We start from the raw sequence: 21,932 nt of genomic DNA, 5'->3' as shown, positions 1-21,932 counted from the left end.
CGGTTAGGGTGAAGTTATTTGTCTTACATTAGAAGGCCAAGCTAGATACACAACAAATTGAGCCAACATTGCTAACGTGTCAGTTACACATGTTGTCGTGCGGACTACAAATGCTACGTAAAATAAAAATGGTGGATGAGTCCTTTGCGCTTAGAATTTTTACTAGTACCACTGGTGCTACTAAATGAAAAAAATTAGTAGCAATATGAAATGACTTAAATATCACATTATCATTATTTACACTCATACAATGTACACATGTGCCCTCATACATATAAACACAATGCCATCATAGGGCCTACTGCAAAGCTCAATTAAACTCAGGGAACATCCCTAAAGTATGCTAGCACTGCCGTTACCACGGGTGTAGGGCTGTGCGATATGGATCAAAACTTATATCCTGATAAAGTTTGACCCCTTAACCAACACATTAATGGAAAAATCAGTTGATGTGACTAAATATATCCACCATGTCTTGAGTTTAAGGTACCAAAAAGTTTGAAAAATAGTTATTGCATAATAGGATCCCAACTTAAGAGGTGTTTTCAGTTAAGAAAGAAGGAAAAGTCTTTAAAATATAAGAAAAATCGACATCAAGCTGTGTTCTGAAAATTACTTTTAAAAAGTTATTTATTTTAGTTACTTGTTACTATACCATCCATCCACTTTCTACCACTTGTCCCTTACCAAAGAAGTAATTTAATTACCAACATAATTACTCTTTTAAAAAATGCAATTAATTGCTAGTGAAAGTAATTAATACATTGATTAAAAAATATATACAATCTTAAAATACCTGGCATAATGCAGTTGAGATAAGATTTGTATGAAGTACTGTGTATATATATATATATATATATACATATATATATATATATATATATATATATATATGAGAGCAGTGTGTGTGCCTGTGTGTGACGTCAGGGAGTCAACTCCCAGTTTTACAGACATTAGGATGAGCTGTTTTTGTTAGCTTAGCAGGCGATCACAGCAGTTTGTCAGCTCTGACTGCAAAACTTGAAACTTTCTTTCACTGGTTTGATTACATAGATTAAATGTACTTCCATGGCTGTAGGTTCTTGTCAACACACATGGTATTGTATGGATCACAAGTTTGTCACTTTCAATCATTGATTTGTTGTTCAATTTTCCCTCTGATCTCTCGTAGTTACGAGCGCGCATTGCACTTTGTGTCAAGTTTTAATGTGTCGGGAAAAAACGTTGTCTTTAGTGACCTGTTCCTCCAACTAAGATCTTGTTTCTCTCCGTGTTGGAAGACTAACCCCGGATTTCCGCTGAATGCGGAACAGCCACGGAATCTTTCCGTTTTTATTCAAGTCAATGTGTCAATTTCCACCGCCTGCGGAACGTAAGGACATGCCGCTGCCGTACGGCATTTCAGCGCTAAATATACACAGAGCTTGTATTTTTTGCCAGATGATGCACCAAGTCCGTGCAATCTCAGTAAAATTTGTGACTGTTGGACAGTAAGTCATGCACAAACACAAAATAAAGTATCGGTTTTCTTTCAAAATTAAATGCTCCATCTTCAAAGCGGATCTTATTTTGTACTTTGAATAGTCGTAATAGGTGGCCACCTACAAAGTTCTCAGACTTAATTTCATCTTGTTGACACAAATGGATGAGGACATGATTCTGGAGGTCCAAAATGGGGGCCTGTGTCAAATATCAGCTGATACGGTGACCGGGAAGGCAGAGGACTGATTGTGTGACACGCACACCAGGGATGATGATACTTTATTTTTTGCAGCAAGCAACAATGCAACAGGGTTTTATCAGGGCAGGACTGAGTTTATTTGCTTCTGCTTCCCTGGAGAGACGGAATACATTTTTAATTTTTCGCATTTTTAGTATGTGCCTTATCAGGTGTTTATGCGCGGTACAGCTACATCTCGTAAAAGTCAGCGCTATTTCGCTGCACGATGGAGCCGCAAGACAAAGGCGGTGGGGATTGCCAAACGGCAGATGGCGACGCCCTGCCGCAGTGAAACCGGTCCACGGCCGTTTTGGATTCAGTGAAAATCCGGGGTAAGTGTGTTTGCTAGGAGGAGCCAGGCTCCCCTTTGGGCATGGCGCAGGAGGGAGGTACACACACAGTGATCAAGTAAATTGATCAAATTTGAATGGATTTATTTTAGGAGAAAAATGTTAATTAAAGGGTCAAAAACTGTATTTGCAATGCTCAAACAACCTATTTTTGGTCGCAAATGCAACTAAAATGCTCACACTGTACAACCCTGGGTACTACACCATGTATCAGAGCTATTCAACTAAACTGTTCTAGGGGCCATACATCCAGAAATTAGATTTTGGGTGTCCGAACCTCTAACCTGACTCCTGCTGAGCTCCACACAAGGATCTGGGACTTCTCAATAGGACATGTTTTTCAGAAGACGCGGCCTTGTAAAAAAATCATTGCATGTGATTGTATAAAGCACTTGTTCGTTATCTTGAATGACGTGCTACTTCAACCACTCACATCGAAATCAACCTGTGACACTGATGAGAGCGACACTGGGAAATCCAGAACAGAACAGCCGACATCCTGGATAACGACAGAGCGAAAAGTTATATTAAATATATTATATTAAATATTTGATATATTTGACAAAACAGTGACAATAACCTAGTGGTTAGAATGTCCGCCCTGAGATCGGTAGGTTGGGAGTTCAAACCCCGGCCGAGTCATACCAAAGACTATAAAAAAATGGGACCCATTGCCTCCCTGCTTGGCACTCAGCATCAAGTGTTGGAATTGGGGGTTAAATCACCATAAATGATTCCCGGGTGCGGCACCGCTGTTGCTCACTGCTCCCCTCATTTCCCAGGGGGTGATCAAGGGGATGAGTCAAATGCAGAGGACAAATTTCACCACACGTAGTGTGTTTGTGACAATCACTGGTACTTTAACAATGTCAGCACACGACTCCCCGCTACGTGCCGCCCTTGTTGTTTGCATCAAACTGTCGCTTTGGCACTACGTCACATCCATGAAATCCTGCCTGGCAATCCTGATCGGCTCATTAGGAGTTTGCATTGCCCTCGATCCCAGATCCTTGTGTGGAGCTCAGCGAACTACAAGGATCTGGCGAGAGTCAGGTTACCGGACCTCTCCCTTCACAATTATTCTTGTTTTGAGAACCAGTATCATCTGACGTTTGTTTATGATCTTGTTATTTTATGAGTTACAGAATGCTAAAGAAAAATAGCCCTGTTATGCGAAATACTGTCCACTGTAGTGGACGTTGGCCATGAGGAGGTTAAAATTTTTAATGCAAGGATCTGCCACTGTGTTTACACTTGTAGGATAGGAGGATAGGTCTTTATTGTCATTGCACAAGTACAACGAAACTTAGTTTTCAGCACAAACCTGTTCAAGATCAGACAAACAGTAAATAGTGTACAGGGATACAGAACAAGAACGCTGATGGGTTGCCATAAGGCGCCCCGTAAAAGATGGGAAAAAAGGTAAACGCTGGGGAAGGATGAGTAAAAAAATACAATCCAGACTGGGCTCCTAAGGGGGCCCAGTCTGGAGAGGGGAAAAAACCTCAATAGCAAAGCACATATACATATTACAACATACATCTCGAGATATCTAGCTACAGAGGGAAGGTAGTTCTAGGTGATGTTGGGAGGCCGCAGCTCTCAGGCGCTGACCATCCATTCATCACCCCTATGGGATTTGCGTCGAGGGCGTTGGGTTGGGGGGGATGGGGTGTGTATGTGTGCCGTATATTTTTGTAGATGTGTGTGTGTGTGTGTGTGTGTGTGTGTGTGTGTGTGTGTGTAAGCCCGTAGTGTGTCTCTGTGCCGCGGCCTTGATGTATTGCAGTCGCTAGTCCAAAGTCAACAACAACAGGTGTGTGTCCATGAAAGACAAAAAGGGAATGTGTTGTGTCTTCACTGCGCTGTCCTTCCGGGGAGTCTCGAAGCCAGGGAAACAATCCAAGTTAGAATGTTTTTTATGCCGGTGAAAATAAAATTTGCTTTTCACTCTAAATCAGGGGTCACCAACGCGGTGCCCGTGGGCACCACATACCCCGTAGGACCAGATGAGTCGCCCACTGGCCTGTTCTAAAAATAGCTCAAATAGCAGCACTTACCAGTGAGCTGCCTCTATTTTTTAAATTTTATTTATTTACTAGCGAGCTGGTCTCATTTTGCTCGTCATTTTTAATTCTAAGAGAGACAAAACTCAAATAGAATTTGAAAATCCAAGAAAATATTTTAAAGACTTGGTCTTCACTTGTTAAAATAAATTCTTTTTTTTTTTTACTTTGCTTCTTATAACTTTCAGAAAGACAGTTTTAGAGAAAAATACAACCTTAAAAAGGATTTTAGGATTTTTAAACTCATATACCCTTTTACCTTTTTAATTCCTTCCTCTTCTTTGCTGACAATTTAAAATTTAAAGCCCACCAGGCTGCACCAAACTTTTGGGGCCTTGTTGACACAGAAAAGTACAGTGGTGTATGCGCAGCAGCTATGAAGGTTGCAAGCCTGTTTGGTTCAACTCATCTTTGTGAATCAGCCTTTTCTGACATGAACTTCATCAAGAACAAACACAGAACACGCCTCACTGATGCACATCTGCAAGACTCACTCAGAGTTGCAGTGTCAAGTTACACACCAGAGTACAACACACTAGTTAACAGCATGCAATGTCAGGCTTCCCACTAACTAACAAAGAAACAGATAACAGATTTGGTGCCCAGTTCAAAGTGTGACATGATTTATTAAAACATTTTAGAGTTGACTTTTGTATTTTGAGTTATTATTTGTACAAACATGGTGCAAAGTAATTCATGATTTGTCAAAAAATGTTAGTGGCTAGCTAGTTAAAATGGGATATTGTGGTTTCACAAGACTGTCTCAGAAGTGATCACTTGAAAATGTTCAATTTGAAAAATGTGTACTTAGAGAAAATATAAAAATAAAGTGTTGCATATTGATATTTATCTGTTTCTATATATATTTGTTGTGAGAAATCATTAAGATGATCAGTGTTTCCACAAAGATAAATATCATTAATTATTAATAATAAAATATAGTTAAAGGTAAATTGAGCAAATTGGCTATATCTGGCAATTTATTTAAGTGTGTATCAAACTGGTAGCCCTTCGCATTAATCAGTACCCAAGAAGTAGCTCTTGGTTTCAAAAAGGTTGGTGACCCCAGCTCTAAATTGTCTAAGACTGGTCCTCAAAACTGCGGGGTATACAGTCCGATGTAATCCACATTCCTTCCCGCATCTTCCAATCATTTGTGGCAGCTTTGGGGTACTTTGAAGACTGCCAGTCACTTCCAATTTGTCGAGAAACCAGAGCAACGCTTACTCCAATCAGCAGATATCCTGTTGTCATAATTCCGAATAGGTGGATATCTTCACGTCCTCGACAGAAAAGGGTCGCCAGGCACGTGGCACTCCTTCTTCACCCAAGAGTCCGTCGTGTGTCCAGCAACAACCGCTTCGTCACGACAGCAGGTTCCCCCAAACCCAAGATCTTGTAAATTTTGTTGAGGCCAGTTAAATAGTTCCAATGTTTAGATTTGGAGAGCAGTGCAAAAAGAGGAAACAAGAAAGTTAAGACAAGACAAAACAAAAAAGCAAGCAGGAGAGATAAGGGAGAGGAAAGGGGAGCGTCCACCCTCGATGAGTGCCAGAGAGAAAAAAAACAAAAAACTCTTGTACGCTAGTGCTTTTAGCAACTCGGTTCAAAGATGTTCGTCTCCCAATTTTTGATCTGAACTGGGGGGCCAATTTGGTGTCAATCCCAGGCCGGATTGTGTCACCAGTTGATTAGCACTGCCATTTATGGATAATCTGCTGACGCTGTTCCAAATTTGTGACTTATCCAAATGTGCACATTTTGAACAGCTTGTTTGGCAGAAGTTGAAAGGTAGGCAAGATTGTTTTAAAAATATCCCTGCAATCATGTTTGGATTTCAAATTTTCAGCATTGATGCAGATCCCAACTACATAATGTGTGTGTGTGTGCGTGCGTGCGTGCGTGCGTGCGTGCGTGCGTGCGTGCGTGCGTGCCTATCAATGTATACCGTATGTCATGGTATGAACATTTCATATCACGGTTATTGTGACCAAAATGATCATGGTTATCATTATTATCGTGGTAATTTTAAATGTGCTCAAAATTTTCAAAAACTAATTGTGAGGATTTTCGCATGTAATAAACAAACATTTTATGAAGTTTGATTTGACACAAAAAGCACACATTATATTTTGGTAAAATAAGTGTAAATGGTAAAAACGGAATAAAAACAATGAAAATGGAAAAACTGATTTTAATTTTTTTTTTTTTTTTTTGTCCTGTCCAGCTTCTCAGGCAAATCATATAGTTGATGTAGATGCCAGTATCGGCCGTTCAGATTTACTTTACAAAAGAGAAGTGTAAGATACTTCTCTTGTTGTCTTATTTGAATGTGACTTTATTAAATATATTTATATTATCATTTGGTGCAACCGGGCCGGAGCAGGAGGGGATAGAAAAAGAAAAAAAGGAAGACAGAGGGGGAAATTGTGGGGATAAAAGGGGGATTAGACAGAGAGACAAAAATAACAACAGCAAATACAACAATAACAACAACAACAATAGAACAACATCAGCACATACATAATATGTACAAATATGATCGTAAAAGTGATAGCAAATAAGCAGTTAGTGAAATAAATAATATAGTAATGACAATGAGCATTTTTACACTAAAACTGTAGCAATACAAATACCAATAGAAAAAGCGCTATTGATCATGAACAAAACCAATAGATTACCTCTATTATCAACAATAAAGTTGTTCAAATGCAACGATACGTATACATAATGATAGCTAGAAAGATAATTAAAAAAATAAATAAAATAAAATAAATTTTTAAAAAATAAAATAAAAAATAAAAAAAAGGCACACATATGTTGGTAAAATAAGTGTAAATGTTAAAAACTGAATAAAAACAATGAAAATGGAAAAACTGATTTTTATTTTTGGTTTTTCTATTGTTGTGTTAATATATTATCATTACTGTCATTTTACTTGTTGTGGTTTGTTCGTTATTAATTTATAAATTTATATATTTTTTAACTATTTAAAGTTGAGTTTTGGTGGTACGATGATTACTGTTTTCAAATCAATGAATAATAAATCTGAATTACAATATCAATCCAAAATTGATATTGCTGACTATTCAAGTGAATAAATTGGAATTTGCGCTTGCATCTAAGCCATCCTACTTTACGTTTGGGATCTTGTTTGAGGTAATAAAGTGAAACCAACATTTTTATTACTTTACTGGTGGGGGGTAAAAAAACAACATTCCCATCAGAATGCATCCGAAATGCTATACCATGATTATCACATGGGGGTCGCATCTTTACGCGGGATCGTTCCTCCAATGCAAACAAGGACACTCCGGACGAAAACGTAAAGGTAGGATTTGATTTAATAAATAATACACTGTACTAAACAGACAGAAACAAACAAAAGAACAGCGTGCCGAATGCACGGGAAGCTAAGGCTAACACTTAGCACAGGGTCTAAAACAGGAATACGTAACTCTTGCTTACCGCAAACAAGCAACCCAGGACGAGTGATCAAAAAGGGCAGGCTTAAATATTGTCTCTGGATTGAACACCAGTGTGACTCAAAAAACAGAGGCAGGTGAAAATCATAAATAACCATAGTGACAAAACAAACAAGGAAGTGCAACCAGGAACTAAAGAAGTCCAAAACTAACAGAACATAATTAAACTGAACATGATCCGGACCACGGATCATGACAATGATAGCATCTTTTGTTTATGTTTGTGTCAGAATGTCATCAGAGGAAAAGACTGTGGAACCCTCTGACCAGGGACCCTCCAGCTGTGCAGGGGCCACATCCACAGGGAGTCCGGCTCATGCCGACAAGCGACCACGTGGCAGGCCACGCAAGGATGCTGCTGGTGCTGCTGCCTGCCTACCACAGGCGCAACCCTCAGCCTCCTCTAAGAACAGAAAAAAGTATGTTTCCACTTTATGTAAAATATATATTTTTGTTTGAAATGCACTGATATGTTAACCTTATTTTATTTGCTGCCAATTGAACAAGGTGGAAACCATAGTTTAGCTGTTTACAACTATCAAAGCACGTTTTCTTTCTAAACGTATTTAACAGCAGAACAACTTTACAGGAAACTGGTTAGTCATTTTCATACTTGGCTATTTCTCCAATGTACTGTACCTTTTCTACTACGGTATAATTTGGTACACAACCTGAACAAGCCAAATTGCCAGCGAATTGGACAATAATGGCTGTGTTGGGTAATTTGCAGTGGATTGAAAAGATATGCTACTTTACAAGCTGTATAGGTGGGCTTTTCAACTGGGGTCAGTTAACATTTTGAGAGACAAACATTTTTGCTGCAAATTTCTAAAACCACTAGAGAGTGCTCCTGTTGTGTATAGGAACTTGGACCACTGTAAACACATTGGCAGATCCTTGTATTGATATTTTAACCTTGCTAGCAAACACAACACTGGAGTCCAAACTTGTGATTTACAATTGGAGTGTTCCTCAAGGCAACCTTTAAGTCCTCTCCCTGTTTTGGAGTTACACTTTTTTTTCCATGTAATGTGATTTTCTAAGGCTGCACGATAATGGCAAAAATAATAATCAGATTATTTTGATCAATATTGTATTTACAATTTATTACACGATTATTCATTAATTTAAACAAAAAGAGTATTTATTTCACCACCAAAACTCAACTTTAAAAATAGTTTTAAAAAAGTATATGAATTTGTAATGAATAAAACACAAGTAAAATAATAATAATAATAGCAATAACTACGTATATAAAACAGGGGTACCCAAACTTTATGACCTCAGGGCCACATTGGGTTAAAAGAATTTGGCCGGGCCCATTCCGTCAAGAAATGCCCCGTTTGACATCACAAGAAATGACGTCACGTAGCTCAGTCATTAGGCGCAGATAGTTTCCATCGGAGGACGATAGTGAACTGCAGCTCATGAAACAGAGGAGCATCCCAGACAGACTAGACCAGGAAATGCAGGTGTACAGAGACCTTCCTCGCACCAACATGCAGGCCAACACTGCCATTTGGTGGTTTGGTAAGAGAGACACTCTGCCCCTCCTATTTGATCTTTCTCAAACCTATCTGTGTGTCTAAGCTAGTTCCACGCCAAGTGAACGTGTTTTTTTGACCACTGGTGACACGATTAGCGAAGAGAGGGTCAGACTTGATCCAGAAAAAGCAGACATGCCAATTTTTTTGAAAGAAAATTGTTGTTTGATGACTGTTGCGTTCTTAGTGTCACAGTGTGTGTAGTTAGTATGTTCCAACAGCTGTAGTTAGTATGTTCCAATAGCTGTAGTTAGTATATTCCAATAACAGCAGAAGTGCACTTTTTGGAGAGCTGTATTTTTTTCAGTTTTGTGCCCAAGGAACTGATTTTATCTAACACTATATTATTATTTATACACGTATAGTGATCACAGAGACAGGTTGCTTTTGGGTTACTGTATATATTTGTTTTTCTGAAAAATCCCACTTAATTTACTTTGTGTAACAACAGTCTAAAAAAATTAAATTTGATAAATATTATTTATTTTATTTTTTTAGGAGGGTAACAGTCAATATTTATTTGTTTATTAGATTAAATTGTTTTCTTATATAATAAAAGTGAGCTTTTGTTAAACCAAATATTGTGTGTTTTTTTCCATATACAACAACCCAGCTGGACTCGATAAGAGAATCGATAAGGAATCGGTTAGGCTGGAAATCGATAATTCCTTATCAAACATCATCCCTATACATAAATAGATATATATATATATATATATACACATACACACACACACACACACACACACACACACAATTCATTCATTCCGTGCGCGATGATGTCACGTTTTCGATGGGAAAATGCATTTTTAGACAATATGATTTGCCTGAGCGGCGAGGAAACACCGAGAGTAACAAGCGGTAGAAAATGGATTAGAAAGGACAGATTTAAAATAATAATAATAATAATAAAAAGACAGGTTTTTTTTTGTTTTTTTAAAACTTGGAATTTCCTGCAGGCCAGATTTTGGACACTGGTGGGCCTTATCCGTTTGGGGACCCCTGATATAAATCAATAAAATAAAGTTTTTGCATCACATTTTTTAAATTGCGTTTTTCACCTTTTACACTTGTTTTTACCACCAGTGTGTGATTTTTGTGTTAAATAAAATGTAATAAAATGTTTAATTTATTGCAAAAATCCTCACATTTTTTAGTTCTGTACATCTTTGGACAATTTATATCAGTATTTTATGTCAAAGTATAATAATTGTGTAAATGTGTTTTAAGTACATGATGCGTCTGTTAGGTACTTTTTTGAAGTGTGCTGTGCTGCTGTTCTCAGCTTGACGAGTAAAGAGGCAATAAAAAAAAGAGAGAGAGAACGCCTTTAAAGTTGCTACCGCTGTTTGTCAATTGATGTCACATGTTACATCGATGATGTCGTTCACAACAACACCCGCAGATTAGATGTGTTGTGTGTGTATGGATTGTTCTTGTTAGCTTTAGCTATGTTGTTTAGTCGCTGTTTTAGATGACTGTCTTGCTTGTTTAGTTTAGGTCAGGGCGACTGAGTGTGTTGGGGATGAATGAGAGCTACCAGACACATTATTTTCCCAAACAAATGTTCCTTCTCCTCACAATGACAACATTTCACTTACATGAATACCAATTTCTTGATATTTTGTGTTCAACTGCAGGTTCTGTTTCATTGGTCGATGTGAGTCCGTCCGCGATTACGTAAATGCGGAAATCAATTGACTTACATTTTTTTGTTGAGTTTAGTGATTATTGATTAGGCATACTAGCGCTGTGCCAAATAAAAAGTAGCAACTATAGTAACATTCCAAACTTTTCATAGACATGCACTTTTAACCACTCATCCGCTCCTCATCTGTTTCATGGTCACAAGCTCAGAAATTTGCATGCACATCTTTATTTATTTTTAAATTTTTGAGCCATAATGAAAGTCAAAATCAAAATGTTATTAATTGTCCAGCACTATGATTTTTGTAACTGAGGTGATTAAAATAATCCACAAAGCCACAGGATTTAGGGTAATACATCAATAAAGAAGTGACGGTTGAGCATAGGCCAGAGAGGGAGGGAGAATCATGCCCAAGTCCATCCCGATTCAAATGGCCTTGAACAGGTACATCTGAAGATAAGCATGATAGATGGCTATCTCAATTGATCCTAGAAGCAGTTGAACAGTGCATCCGGAAAGTATTCGCAGCGCTTCACTTTTTCCACATTTTAATATGTTATATGTTTCAAAATGGAATGCAGTCAATTTTGTCCTCACAATTGTACACACAATAACCCATAATGACAATGTGTAAAAAAATAAAATGAAATAATAAATTGAGATTTTTGCAAATGCATTTAAAATTAAAAAAAAAAATTACATATACATTAGTATTCACAGCATTTGCCATTTTGCTCAAATTGAGATCATGTGCATCCTGTTTCGACTGATCATCCTTGAGATTTTTCTACAGCTTAATTGGAGTCCACCTATGGTAAATTTAGTTGTTTGGACATGATTTGGAAAGGCACACATTTTTCTTTTTATAAAGTCCAATGCGTTTCAGCGGCAGGAACTGGGAGATTAGTCAGGATAGAGGGAAAGATGAATGCAGCAATGCACAGAGACATCCTGGATGAAAACCTGCTCCAAAGCACTGTTAAACTCAGTCTGGGACGACATCTTTCAGCAGGACAACGACCCTAAACACACAGTCAAGATATCAAAGGAGTGGCTTCAGGACAATTCGGCAAAATGTCCTTGAGTGGCCCAGACTTGAAGCATCTGGTAATGGCTTTGCTCCAATGCTTTCCATCCAACCGGCTGGAGCTTGAGAGGTGCTGCAAAGAGGAATGGGTGAAACTGCCCAAAGATAGGTGTGCTAACCTTGTGGTATCATGTTAAAAAGTATTGAAGCTGTAATTGCTGCCAAAGTTGCATCAACAAAGTAGTGAGCAAAGGCTTTCAATACTTATGTACATAGGTTTTCTTAGTTTTTTGTTTGTAATACATTTGCAAAAAGCTCTAAAATAACTTTTCCACATTGTAATTATGGGGTATTGTATGTTGGATTTTGAGGACAAAACCAATTCATTTAATTTTGGAGTAAGGCTGTAACATAAAAAACGTAGAGCGCTGTGAATAGTTTCCGCATAATATATATGGGTCTGTTTTTGACACGATGTTATGTGTTAAAGTAGGCATGTGACCAGTGCTAATGACACAAATGTATATTGAGTAATAGAAAACACTCCTGAATTAAGAAACCAATATTGATTATTAGTTAAAAAAAAAAATTAAAAAAATCATTAAACAGTGACCGTGAATCCCAATGCCGTAGAGTCAAACATCCCTGCAATCTATAGTGTTGCTTTATTTTGCTGCATATTTTAGAGTCTGGTATTTCGGGTGCAGTTGGACTCGAGAGATTTTCCCAGAAACACAAATATGTGGACACAAATGTTGCCGCTAGTTAATAATGTTTTAGGAAGGAGCAAACTGTTCTTTAGCTGGAGATCCCTTGGACCTCATCAAGAATTACTGGGGGAAACACTGCACTGATATAATAATAAAAATACATTGAATTAATTATATCAAATATAATTCTGCAAAAAATGTTAACTTTAAAGGCAATGGTGTTAATAGGACGTATTGTCCACCATTTTTTCTTGTCATTGCTTTAGCGTGTTGTCTTAATCTATCTCAATATCTAAATCCTGTGCTCCCAATGGATGGTTTAATCTTCACCCATTCAGGCAGTGTGTTAATGCCAAGCTACAAGGGTGAACCAGGGCCTGTTTAAGTTACTTCATGTGGATTAAATGGTCAGGAGTAAACTACGATTGTAATTATTTAGTCTTTTTTGTTTGATATCAGTGACGTCACAGTATGGAAATTCCTTTTCACGGTTGTTATGACCAAAATTATCACAGTTGTCATTATTTTCAGATTATTTTTAAATGTGCTCACGATTTTCAGAAATTATTTATACCGTCATTTTTCAACTAAATTGTATTTAAAAAAAACAAAAAAAAAACACACACCGTGTGTGTATGTACCGCAAGTATAAATTGAATGTGCATAAGAAAAGCAACACAAGCATTATAAAGACATAACTCCATTTTTTGTGCATAAAGATGAAAATAGTGTTCATAAATGAGATCTAGTCTGCACGATTATGACCAAAAAATAATTAAGATGATTTTTTATCAATATTCACGATTATTCATTATGTTAGTTAAAACAATTAGGGGTGTGAATGAGATGCCATCATGTAATTTGTAATTTCTGAAAAATTGCTATGTATAAACATTATCCATATATATTTAAAGACAAATATTTGTGTTTTTGTTCATTATTAGTATCAACATGTCAGCTTTTTCTCATTACATGATGCTTTTATCTCTATTTTCATACACAGAGGTTTTTATTTTTTTATGTGCAACATGTACTAATGTATGTACATGTTGTATTGGGACAGATCCATTCAAAGTGAGCAGAAAAATGTCATTTAGGAATTAACTGTACACCATAAAACATTAACAAAATGCTATGTCACATGAATGGTTTTTGGAGTTATAACTTTGTGAAATGAAAACAACCTACAAGTAATGTAAAAAAACAAAACCTGTGTTTACTTTATTGAATTGAATTGAATTATATTTATATAGCGCTTTTTCTCTAGTGACTCAAAGCGCTTTACATAGTGAAACCCAATAACTAAGTTACATTCAAACCAGTGTGGGTGGCACTGGGAGCAGGTGAGTAAAGTGTCTTGCCCAAGGACACAACGGCAGTGATTAGGATGGTGGAAGCGGGAATCGAACCTGCAACCCTAAAGTTGCTGGCACGGCCACTCTACCAACCGAGCTAAACCGCCCCATGATGTCAATATAAAACAAAAAGCAGTTTGCCTAATGAAGATAAAAAGTTTAATAAACAAACTTTGTTCTTCGACAGGGGCTTCACGGTGATAGAGGGGTTCGTGCATCTGCCTCACAATACGAACGTCCTGAGTAGTCCTGGGTTCAATCCCAGGCTCGGGATCTTTCTGTGTGGAGTTTGCGTGTCCTTCCCGTGAATGCGTGGGTTCCCTCCGGGTACTCCTGCTTCCTCCCACTTCCAAAGACATGCACCTGGGGATAGATTTATTGGCAACACCAAATTGGCCCTAGTGTGTGAATGTGAGTGTGAATGTTGTCTATCTGTGTTGGCCCTGCGATGAGGTGGCGACTTGTCCAGGGTGTACACCACCTTCCGCCAGATTGTAGCTGAGATAGGCACCAGTGCCCCCTGCAACCCAAAAGGGAATAAGCGGTAGAAATGGATGGATGGATGTTCTTCAACAACACAATGTGCTTCAGTGCATCAGTTTAACCAACAAAAGTAAACAAGAGGAATACCTCTCACATCTAATACACAATCTTTTTTGCTCACTTACAACACAGCCTGTGTTCAATTCAATGAGATGTATTGATGTTTTTGAAACACTGAAATAGTTAGCAGTTGAATAAAGGATGAGTGACCATCCCAGGTACACAAATTAAATACTTTATAAACAAGTTGTGGCAACGTTCCCGACACATCGCCTGCTGTATGGTAACTTCTAGTTCTAGTCCCATGTTGCACTTTCAAAGTGAATCTGCAACATCAAATATTCATCTCCCTCAAGGTATACTTTAAATGTGGGACAAATGGGTCTTTCTCCAATACTGTCCAGACCTGTCGTCATCAGTAAAACAAAGCAATAGACTCCATTTACTCTCCCGAGCAAAGTCCGCCAAGTTGCCACTATTTTTTCTAAAGTCTAATGGCCCAAGTGTGCGTGCGCTTCGGTTTACAGGAAGTAAGCAGTGTTGCCTAAAATGCTTTAATAAATGATGGTTTTTCGGTAGTTACACATTTAAACGATATTACTAACCGTCTGGAATTTTACCACAGTTTATCATTATACTGTTTACCATTACATACCTACTTCATATTGACACATTTATGCAAATCACTGCTATCTACCTGCATCAACTCTCAACCTTAATCACACCGTTGTGGGCTTTGTAAAATGCGTGATTCATCGCTAACAATATGCTGTTTGGGTTGTAGTGTCTACTTTATGTAAGAGCATCAGAGATGCCACAGATGGGCATTATATATTTATGGATTAGGAATTCTTGTCGATTGTGGAAGTTGGGTGGTGAACCGATTTGTGTGTGTGTTTTGCATTTTACTGCTTCCAATTCATTTAGGCCAAATTCAATTATTTAAAACTGAAAGTAAGGAACTCGTCAGTATAAGGCAATTTTGATCACTAAAATGTAAATGTTGTACAGTGATAGTCGATCAACACTCTACATACATACACATTGATGGGAGGTTGGCACGTCAATATGACCCTGCAATGCTATGATCTTTCTGGCAATAAGTTCCAAGACCTCTCCCTCGTAAATGAGGGAAAAATGCAAACATTGGACACATCCTTAAAACCGTTAAAATGCATATTTCTCATGCACTTGAGGTGAGCTTCAGGTGAAATTCGGGAAGGACGAGATATGCTCTTTGGGCGGGCTTGGCCTTGTCTTGTAGAAGCTCCAAGTGTGCACGTCCGGTTGCTCTGTGTTATAGCATTATTCTGTGGCTGGGTGTTTCCTGGTGGAGCTTAGAGGGGCGACCACAACAACCGCTAGTGGCTCTGTGTGGCACGCTGGGTTCAGAGATTTGCTTACCTTGAGGAGGGTTCTAACGGGAGCCTTAAAAGGTAGAGGTGCTGATGGTCAGTGCTCTATGTCGTCTTGGTCATACAATGCCAAGACGGAGTGAAGAATAGGATTGTTAAACTAACAATTCTGATGTAACGGGCACATTGTTGGTGGATCGATGTATCATAACCATGACGGTTTTTTACTCGACTCTTCGTGGAAAGCCAGCGGGTTATTCGGGGTTGTTGGAGCATGGAGACAGAACGTATGTGCTTAGGGGTTCGGGGGTGCTGGGTTGGGTTCGTCTTCGGAGGTCATGGTGAGTTTTAGCTTCATTCTGAGGTTTAACTGGGGGCCTTGTGTGTTCAGCCTTTTTTTTTTCTAAGAGCAGTGCATTTTGAGCACAAGACGTGTACAAACCTACTAATAATTGCTGGGATGTGATAAGATAAAGAGGTAGGATTTAATAAGATTTGCTTTTTCCAAAAAAACGAAAAGTAAATCATGTTGAACCGTAAAGTAAATCATCTGTTTGAAAAATCAACTACTACTACTGTGATTTGGTTATAACTAGGGATGTAAATGTCTTTGTGATGGACTATTCAAGTTCCATCTCGATACATGGGTTACAATGCTTTTTTTATTTTTTATTTTAAATAGAACGATTTGATTTTTTTTTTTCTTCCCTGGCGCTTGGTTAAGACGGTTTCATTCTACTCCCATCTCTGTTTCTGCCCGCTTGTCTTTTTGTCTTGTCTGTACTTTTAAGAGCCTCTTTTTCTGTGGTTTCTTCTAAAATCTAAACACCGAAATAGGGCAGGGCGATATATCGAATGTACTTGATATATTGCGGGTCTGTCTATGTGCGATATAGAAAATTACTATATTGTGATATTCGAGTATACGTTCTCACGCAGTTGCTTTTAGCTGCGGGCATTACACTACAGGCGTTTGTGACTCTTTCTTGTCTCTCCTTCGCACAGAGACATAAAACAAGCCAACCTTCTTACATACGTCACGTACTGTCGCAACGTCATTCGCTCTCGCGTAGCAGAGCGGTAGCGGCATGGATAAAGTTAGCTGTGGTGCTAGTGGTGCAGGGGAAGTTGTACAAACCCCGTTTCCATATGAGTTAGTAAATTGTGTTGGATGTAAATATAAACGGAATACAATGATTTCCAAATCATTTTAAACCCATATGCAGTTGAATATGCTACAAAGACAACATATTTGATGTTCAAACTAAAAAACATGTTTTTTTTGCAAATAATCATTAACTTTAGAATTTGATGCCAGCAACACGTGACAAAGAAGTTGGGAAAGGTGGCAATAAATACTGATAAAGTTGAGGAATGTTCATCAAAAACTTATTTGGAACATCCCACAGGTGTGCAGGCTAATTAGGAACAGGTGGGTGCCATGATTGGGTATAAAAACAGCTTCCCAAAAAATGCTCAGTCTTTCACAAGAAAGGACGGGGCGGGGTAAACCCCTTTGTCTTCAACTGCGTGAGCAAATAGTTTAAGAACAACGTTTCTCAAAGTGCAGTTGCAAGAAATTTAGGGATTTCAACATCTACAGTCCACAATATCATCAAAAGGTTCAGAGAATCTGGGGAAATCACTTCAAGTAAGCAGCATTGCCGGAAACCAACATTGAATGACCGTGACCTTCGATCCCTCAGACGGCACTGTATCAAAAACCGACATCAATCTCTAAAGAATATCACTCCATGGGCTCAGAAACACTTCAGAAAACCACTGTCAATAAATACAGTCCGTCGCTACATCTGTAAGTGCAAGTTAAAGCTCTACTATGCGAAGCGAAAGCCATTTATCAACAACATCCAGAAACGCCGCCGGCTTCTCTGGGCCCGAGATCATCTAAGATGGACTGATGCAAAGTGGAAAAGTGTTCTGTGGTCTGACGAGTCCACATTTCAAATTGTTTTTGGAAATATTTGACATTGTGTCATCCGGACCAAAGGGGAAGCGAACCATCCAGACTGTTATCGATGGGGGTGCATTAGTGCTCAAGGCATGGGTAACTTACACATCTGTGAAGGCACCATTAATGCTGAAAGGTACATACATGTTTTGGAACAACATATGCTGCCATCTAAGCGCCGCCTTTTTCATGGACGCCCCTGCTTATTTCAGCAAGACAATGCCAAGCCACATTCAGCACGTGTTACAACAGCATGGCTTCGTAAAAAAGGAGTGCAGGTACTTTCCTGGCCCGCTTGCAGTCCAGACCTGTCTCCCATCGAAAAAGTGTGGCGCATTATGAAGCGTAAAATACGACAGCGGAGACCCCGAACTGTTGGACTGAAACTCTACATAAAACAAGAATGGGAAATAATTACTTTCGCACATGTTGCAGCCATGAAATTCCAAGTTAATTATTATTTGCAAAAAATAAAAATAAAGTTCTTGAGTTTGAACATCAAATATCTTGTTTTTGTGGTGCATTCAATTGAATATGGGTTGAAAAGGATTTGCAAATCATTGTATTCCGTTTATATTTACATCCAACACAATTTCCATACTCATATGGAAACGGGGTTTGTATAGCTACCATCTGCCTATACATATATTTGGCTGACAGCCTTGTCGCACACTGTGGTGATATTATTCTCTGTCCTGACTTGTTCATCTACTTGCTAATTTCCTCTTTTTAACTTTGCTGCAATGTGGTTCCAGTCAGACTTCAGTTGAAGTGTACAAACCACTTATTATTTTCTTGTTTCACAACTTCACATTCAAGATGGCTTAGCGCTACGTTTTGCATAGCTTGTCCTCTCCTTCTCCCTCCATCTGTGTGCGTACTAGATCTGCATTTTAGAACCGTCTGCACTACATTATTTAACGTGCATGAATAATCAATATTTGGACATTTGTCCATTCATTCATACTCATTCATGTTACGATCGTAATGCATCAAAGAATCGATCATTTTCTCCACCTGTAGTTGCCACTCCGTTGTGTTTACATGTTTAGATGCTCACCAAGAGTCAGTAGTCTGGTTCTGCATGTGGCTGTCATTTAGCACAAAGCCTCAGGCTGCATTATGTTTTAGTTAAGTTGTTTTCAAAATGTTATTTTGATCAAGGCAGTTAAAGGTGAATAGTTGAAAAGCTTGGAATAAATGTTTGTTTGAGTAAAACAAACATTTGTAGTTCGTATTCATTTAAAATAAATAATAATTTAAAAGAAATACAATGGTTATTTCAACCATAAATTAGGACATATCTTTGAATACTCCTCTTTAGTGTCATTATGTCTATGCTTTAAAGGGCAACTGCACTTTTTTTTAAATTTTGCCTATAATTGCAATACTTATGAGAGACAAGAACACATTTCTTTATGTATTCTAACTCATAAATAAAAATCCACTTACAATGGAGCCAATGGGAGCCATGACGTCATTGCATCTTTTGTGTTTATTCCATCCATAAAGCCGAATTAAAAATCATCCAACAAGCTTTAACAATACTTCATTTATATTTCGTGGCCTGAATACTTACCAAGTAATAATGATATTGTTATTATAAGCGCTAACGTTAAGAACCTACATTAAGCGGCACATTGATTAGAGAGAGGAAATTTTATTATGTTACTGTATTGACTTCATGAGCTGGTGAGCTGCTTTTTTTGCCTCGCTGCTTGTGAAAGTTAATTCTACATATAAATTATGTCTCTCACTGGGGCTGCACAATTTTGGTAAAAAACCTAATTGTGATTTTTTTTTTTTAACCAAGATACTGATTTTAATATTTTTCAAATGAAAATGCATAAAACAGTGAAAATAACAAGTAAATATCAATCAATCGACATATTATTGTCTCAGAGTGCCTCGCATTAGAACAATTTTGCAATAATCTACTTTCAAAAATATTGGGCTCTATGCAGACAGATTCAGTGATTGTGTCTACATCATGCTCTTTAACTGAAAAAATAATTGATAAAAAAACTATACAGTGTTCGTAATGTAATCTTAACATATAGTAATGCAAGTAACAGTTTTAAAGCATTTAAACTTGTTTTCTCATTACTGTAGAGTGCTTTACCATTGTACTGTAACTGGAAGGTAAATAGCTATGTCAGGGGTAGGGAACCTATGGCTCTAGAGCCAGATGTGGCTCTTTTGATGACTTTATCTGGCTCTCAGATAAATCTTAGCTGACATTGCTTAACACAGGGCTGTCCAAAGTGCGGCCCGTGGGTCATTTTTTAACGCCCCCACGGCACATTTTAAGAATACAATAAAAAAAAAAAAAAAAAAAAAAAAACATCAAAAGTGGTATAAAAGAGCAAACAGGTGAAATGTAACAAGAAATTGTTAACTAACTCTTATAACACAAAGCTGCCATGCAGGCTGTTTCTTTCTTTAAAAAAATATAATGAATCAAAATTAATGTCATTTTGAATTATTGACCTAATCAAGGCTTCGATTACATCACATTAAATATTCCACTTTGAGATATTTTGGGGGGAAAATGTTGCATATTTTGTGTTTTACCATATAAAAAACTGAGCAGTTTTTTTTTTAAAGAAGAGCCTAAAACAAACAAACAAAACATAAACAACAATAAAACTTGAAATTGACAGATGTATCTGAAGTTGATCGAGATTATTGTGCTAAAAGTAAACGGTAAATAAAATGTATAATTCGTTTTTTAACACTTTAATAAGTAGGACACTTTTGGATCCCCAAATATTTTAGTGTGATTTGTTTTAAGTGTCATTGCTCAAAAAATAATGAATCAAAATCCAAAATTAAGGCTCCAATTATTATATATTCTCAAATATTCCACCTAAAAAAGTTATTGGGTGAAAATATTGCATATTTTGTGTTTTTTCTATTTTTTTTTTTCTAATGTTGATCTAGAGATTTAAAACTTGCATAATAATACAAATTATAATACTGAATAATGACACATTTTTAATATTTTTTTTCACCAAACCCTTTGGGGTCCTCAGGATCATAACTGAGTGGAGGCCTAAATGTATATTTTTTAGACATATATTGTATTGGTTTTTAAAATAAAAATTATGAAAACGGCCCCCGCTTGCTCGGATTTTTCAGAGTGCGGCCCTCAGTGGAAAACGTTTGGACACCCCTGGCTTAACATGATAATTATGAATAATTCTGCTAGTAATCACAGTGCTAAAAATACCGTTCAAAATATAAAACATTCTCATGCATTTTATCCATCCATCCGTTTTCTACCAGACTTGTTCAAGAAGTCGCATTAATGGTAAGAAGTATTTGATTTATTATTGGTTAACTTCAGAATAAGAATGTTATTAAAAAGAATAGGAGATTTATTGTACTCTAAACATGTTGTTCTTACTTAAAAATGCACACATTTGGTTGTATTCAGTGTTAAAAAATATTATATGGCTCTCACGGAAATACATTTTAAAATATTTGGCTTTCATGGCTCTCTCAGGCCAAAAGGTTCCCGACCCCTGAGCTATGTTATCCTAAATAAGTGACCAAAAAATAAAATGGAATCATTTCTGTAATCAAAACATAATCATAATTGAATATTTAATATCTTTAAGAACATTTTTTCCCAGTTTTAAAAATTAGGTCGGGTTGTCTTTTTGTCGATTGTCATCATGTGATCACGGCATTCTCGCTTGTTCATCCGTATTGATGGGTTTATAATGGACATCCGATTTGATGCTGAAATATTACCACAACGGGATATTTGACTTTGTTCCGTAATTTTTTGGACTATAAGGCACACTTAAAAGCCTTTTTATTTTCTCCAAAATCGACGGCGCGCCTTATAACCCAGTGCGCCTAATGTATGGAATATTTCTGGCTGTGGATACCAACTTCAAAGCTATTTTATTTGGTACATGGTGTATTGATAAGTGTGACCAGTAGATGGTAGTCACACATAAGAGATAGGTATAGACTGCAGGATGACGCTTATAAACAATGACTGAAAAGGGGGTTCCACTGTTTCTACTGTTAAATCAACGCATTCAGGTGCTGAAAGCGAGGCACGGAGTGAGACGTCTTTCCTCCTGTTTAAAGCGAGAGCCCCAAACGCGAGGCTCAACAACTCTGACTGACGGACATGTCGGTCA

General features: G+C 37.6%; 1 protein-coding gene across 7 annotated transcripts in view; it reads left to right on the top strand.

Moving 5' to 3' along the window:
* kmt2cb (lysine (K)-specific methyltransferase 2Cb) overlaps window positions 1–21,932 on the top strand; it is a 190,014-nt gene that overhangs the window by 37,576 nt on the left and 130,506 nt on the right. For 6 of the 7 annotated variants that reach the window (XM_061920330.1, XM_061920333.1, XM_061920334.1 and 3 more), the window contains exon 2: window positions 7,852–8,040. The exons of the other annotated variant lie outside the window; for it this stretch is intronic. In XM_061920330.1, the coding sequence (XP_061776314.1) occupies window positions 7,853–8,040 (188 nt within the window). In that variant the 5' untranslated portion in view covers window position 7,852. The remainder of the gene's footprint in view (window positions 1–7,851; window positions 8,041–21,932) is intronic. 7 annotated transcript variants of the gene reach the window in all.

Source organism: Nerophis ophidion, linkage group LG14, assembly GCF_033978795.1.
Source record: "Nerophis ophidion isolate RoL-2023_Sa linkage group LG14, RoL_Noph_v1.0, whole genome shotgun sequence".
Taxonomy (NCBI): domain Eukaryota; kingdom Metazoa; phylum Chordata; class Actinopteri; order Syngnathiformes; family Syngnathidae; genus Nerophis; species Nerophis ophidion.
Note: the sequence above shows the minus strand (reverse complement) of the source record. Positions and strands in the feature narration are given on the sequence as shown.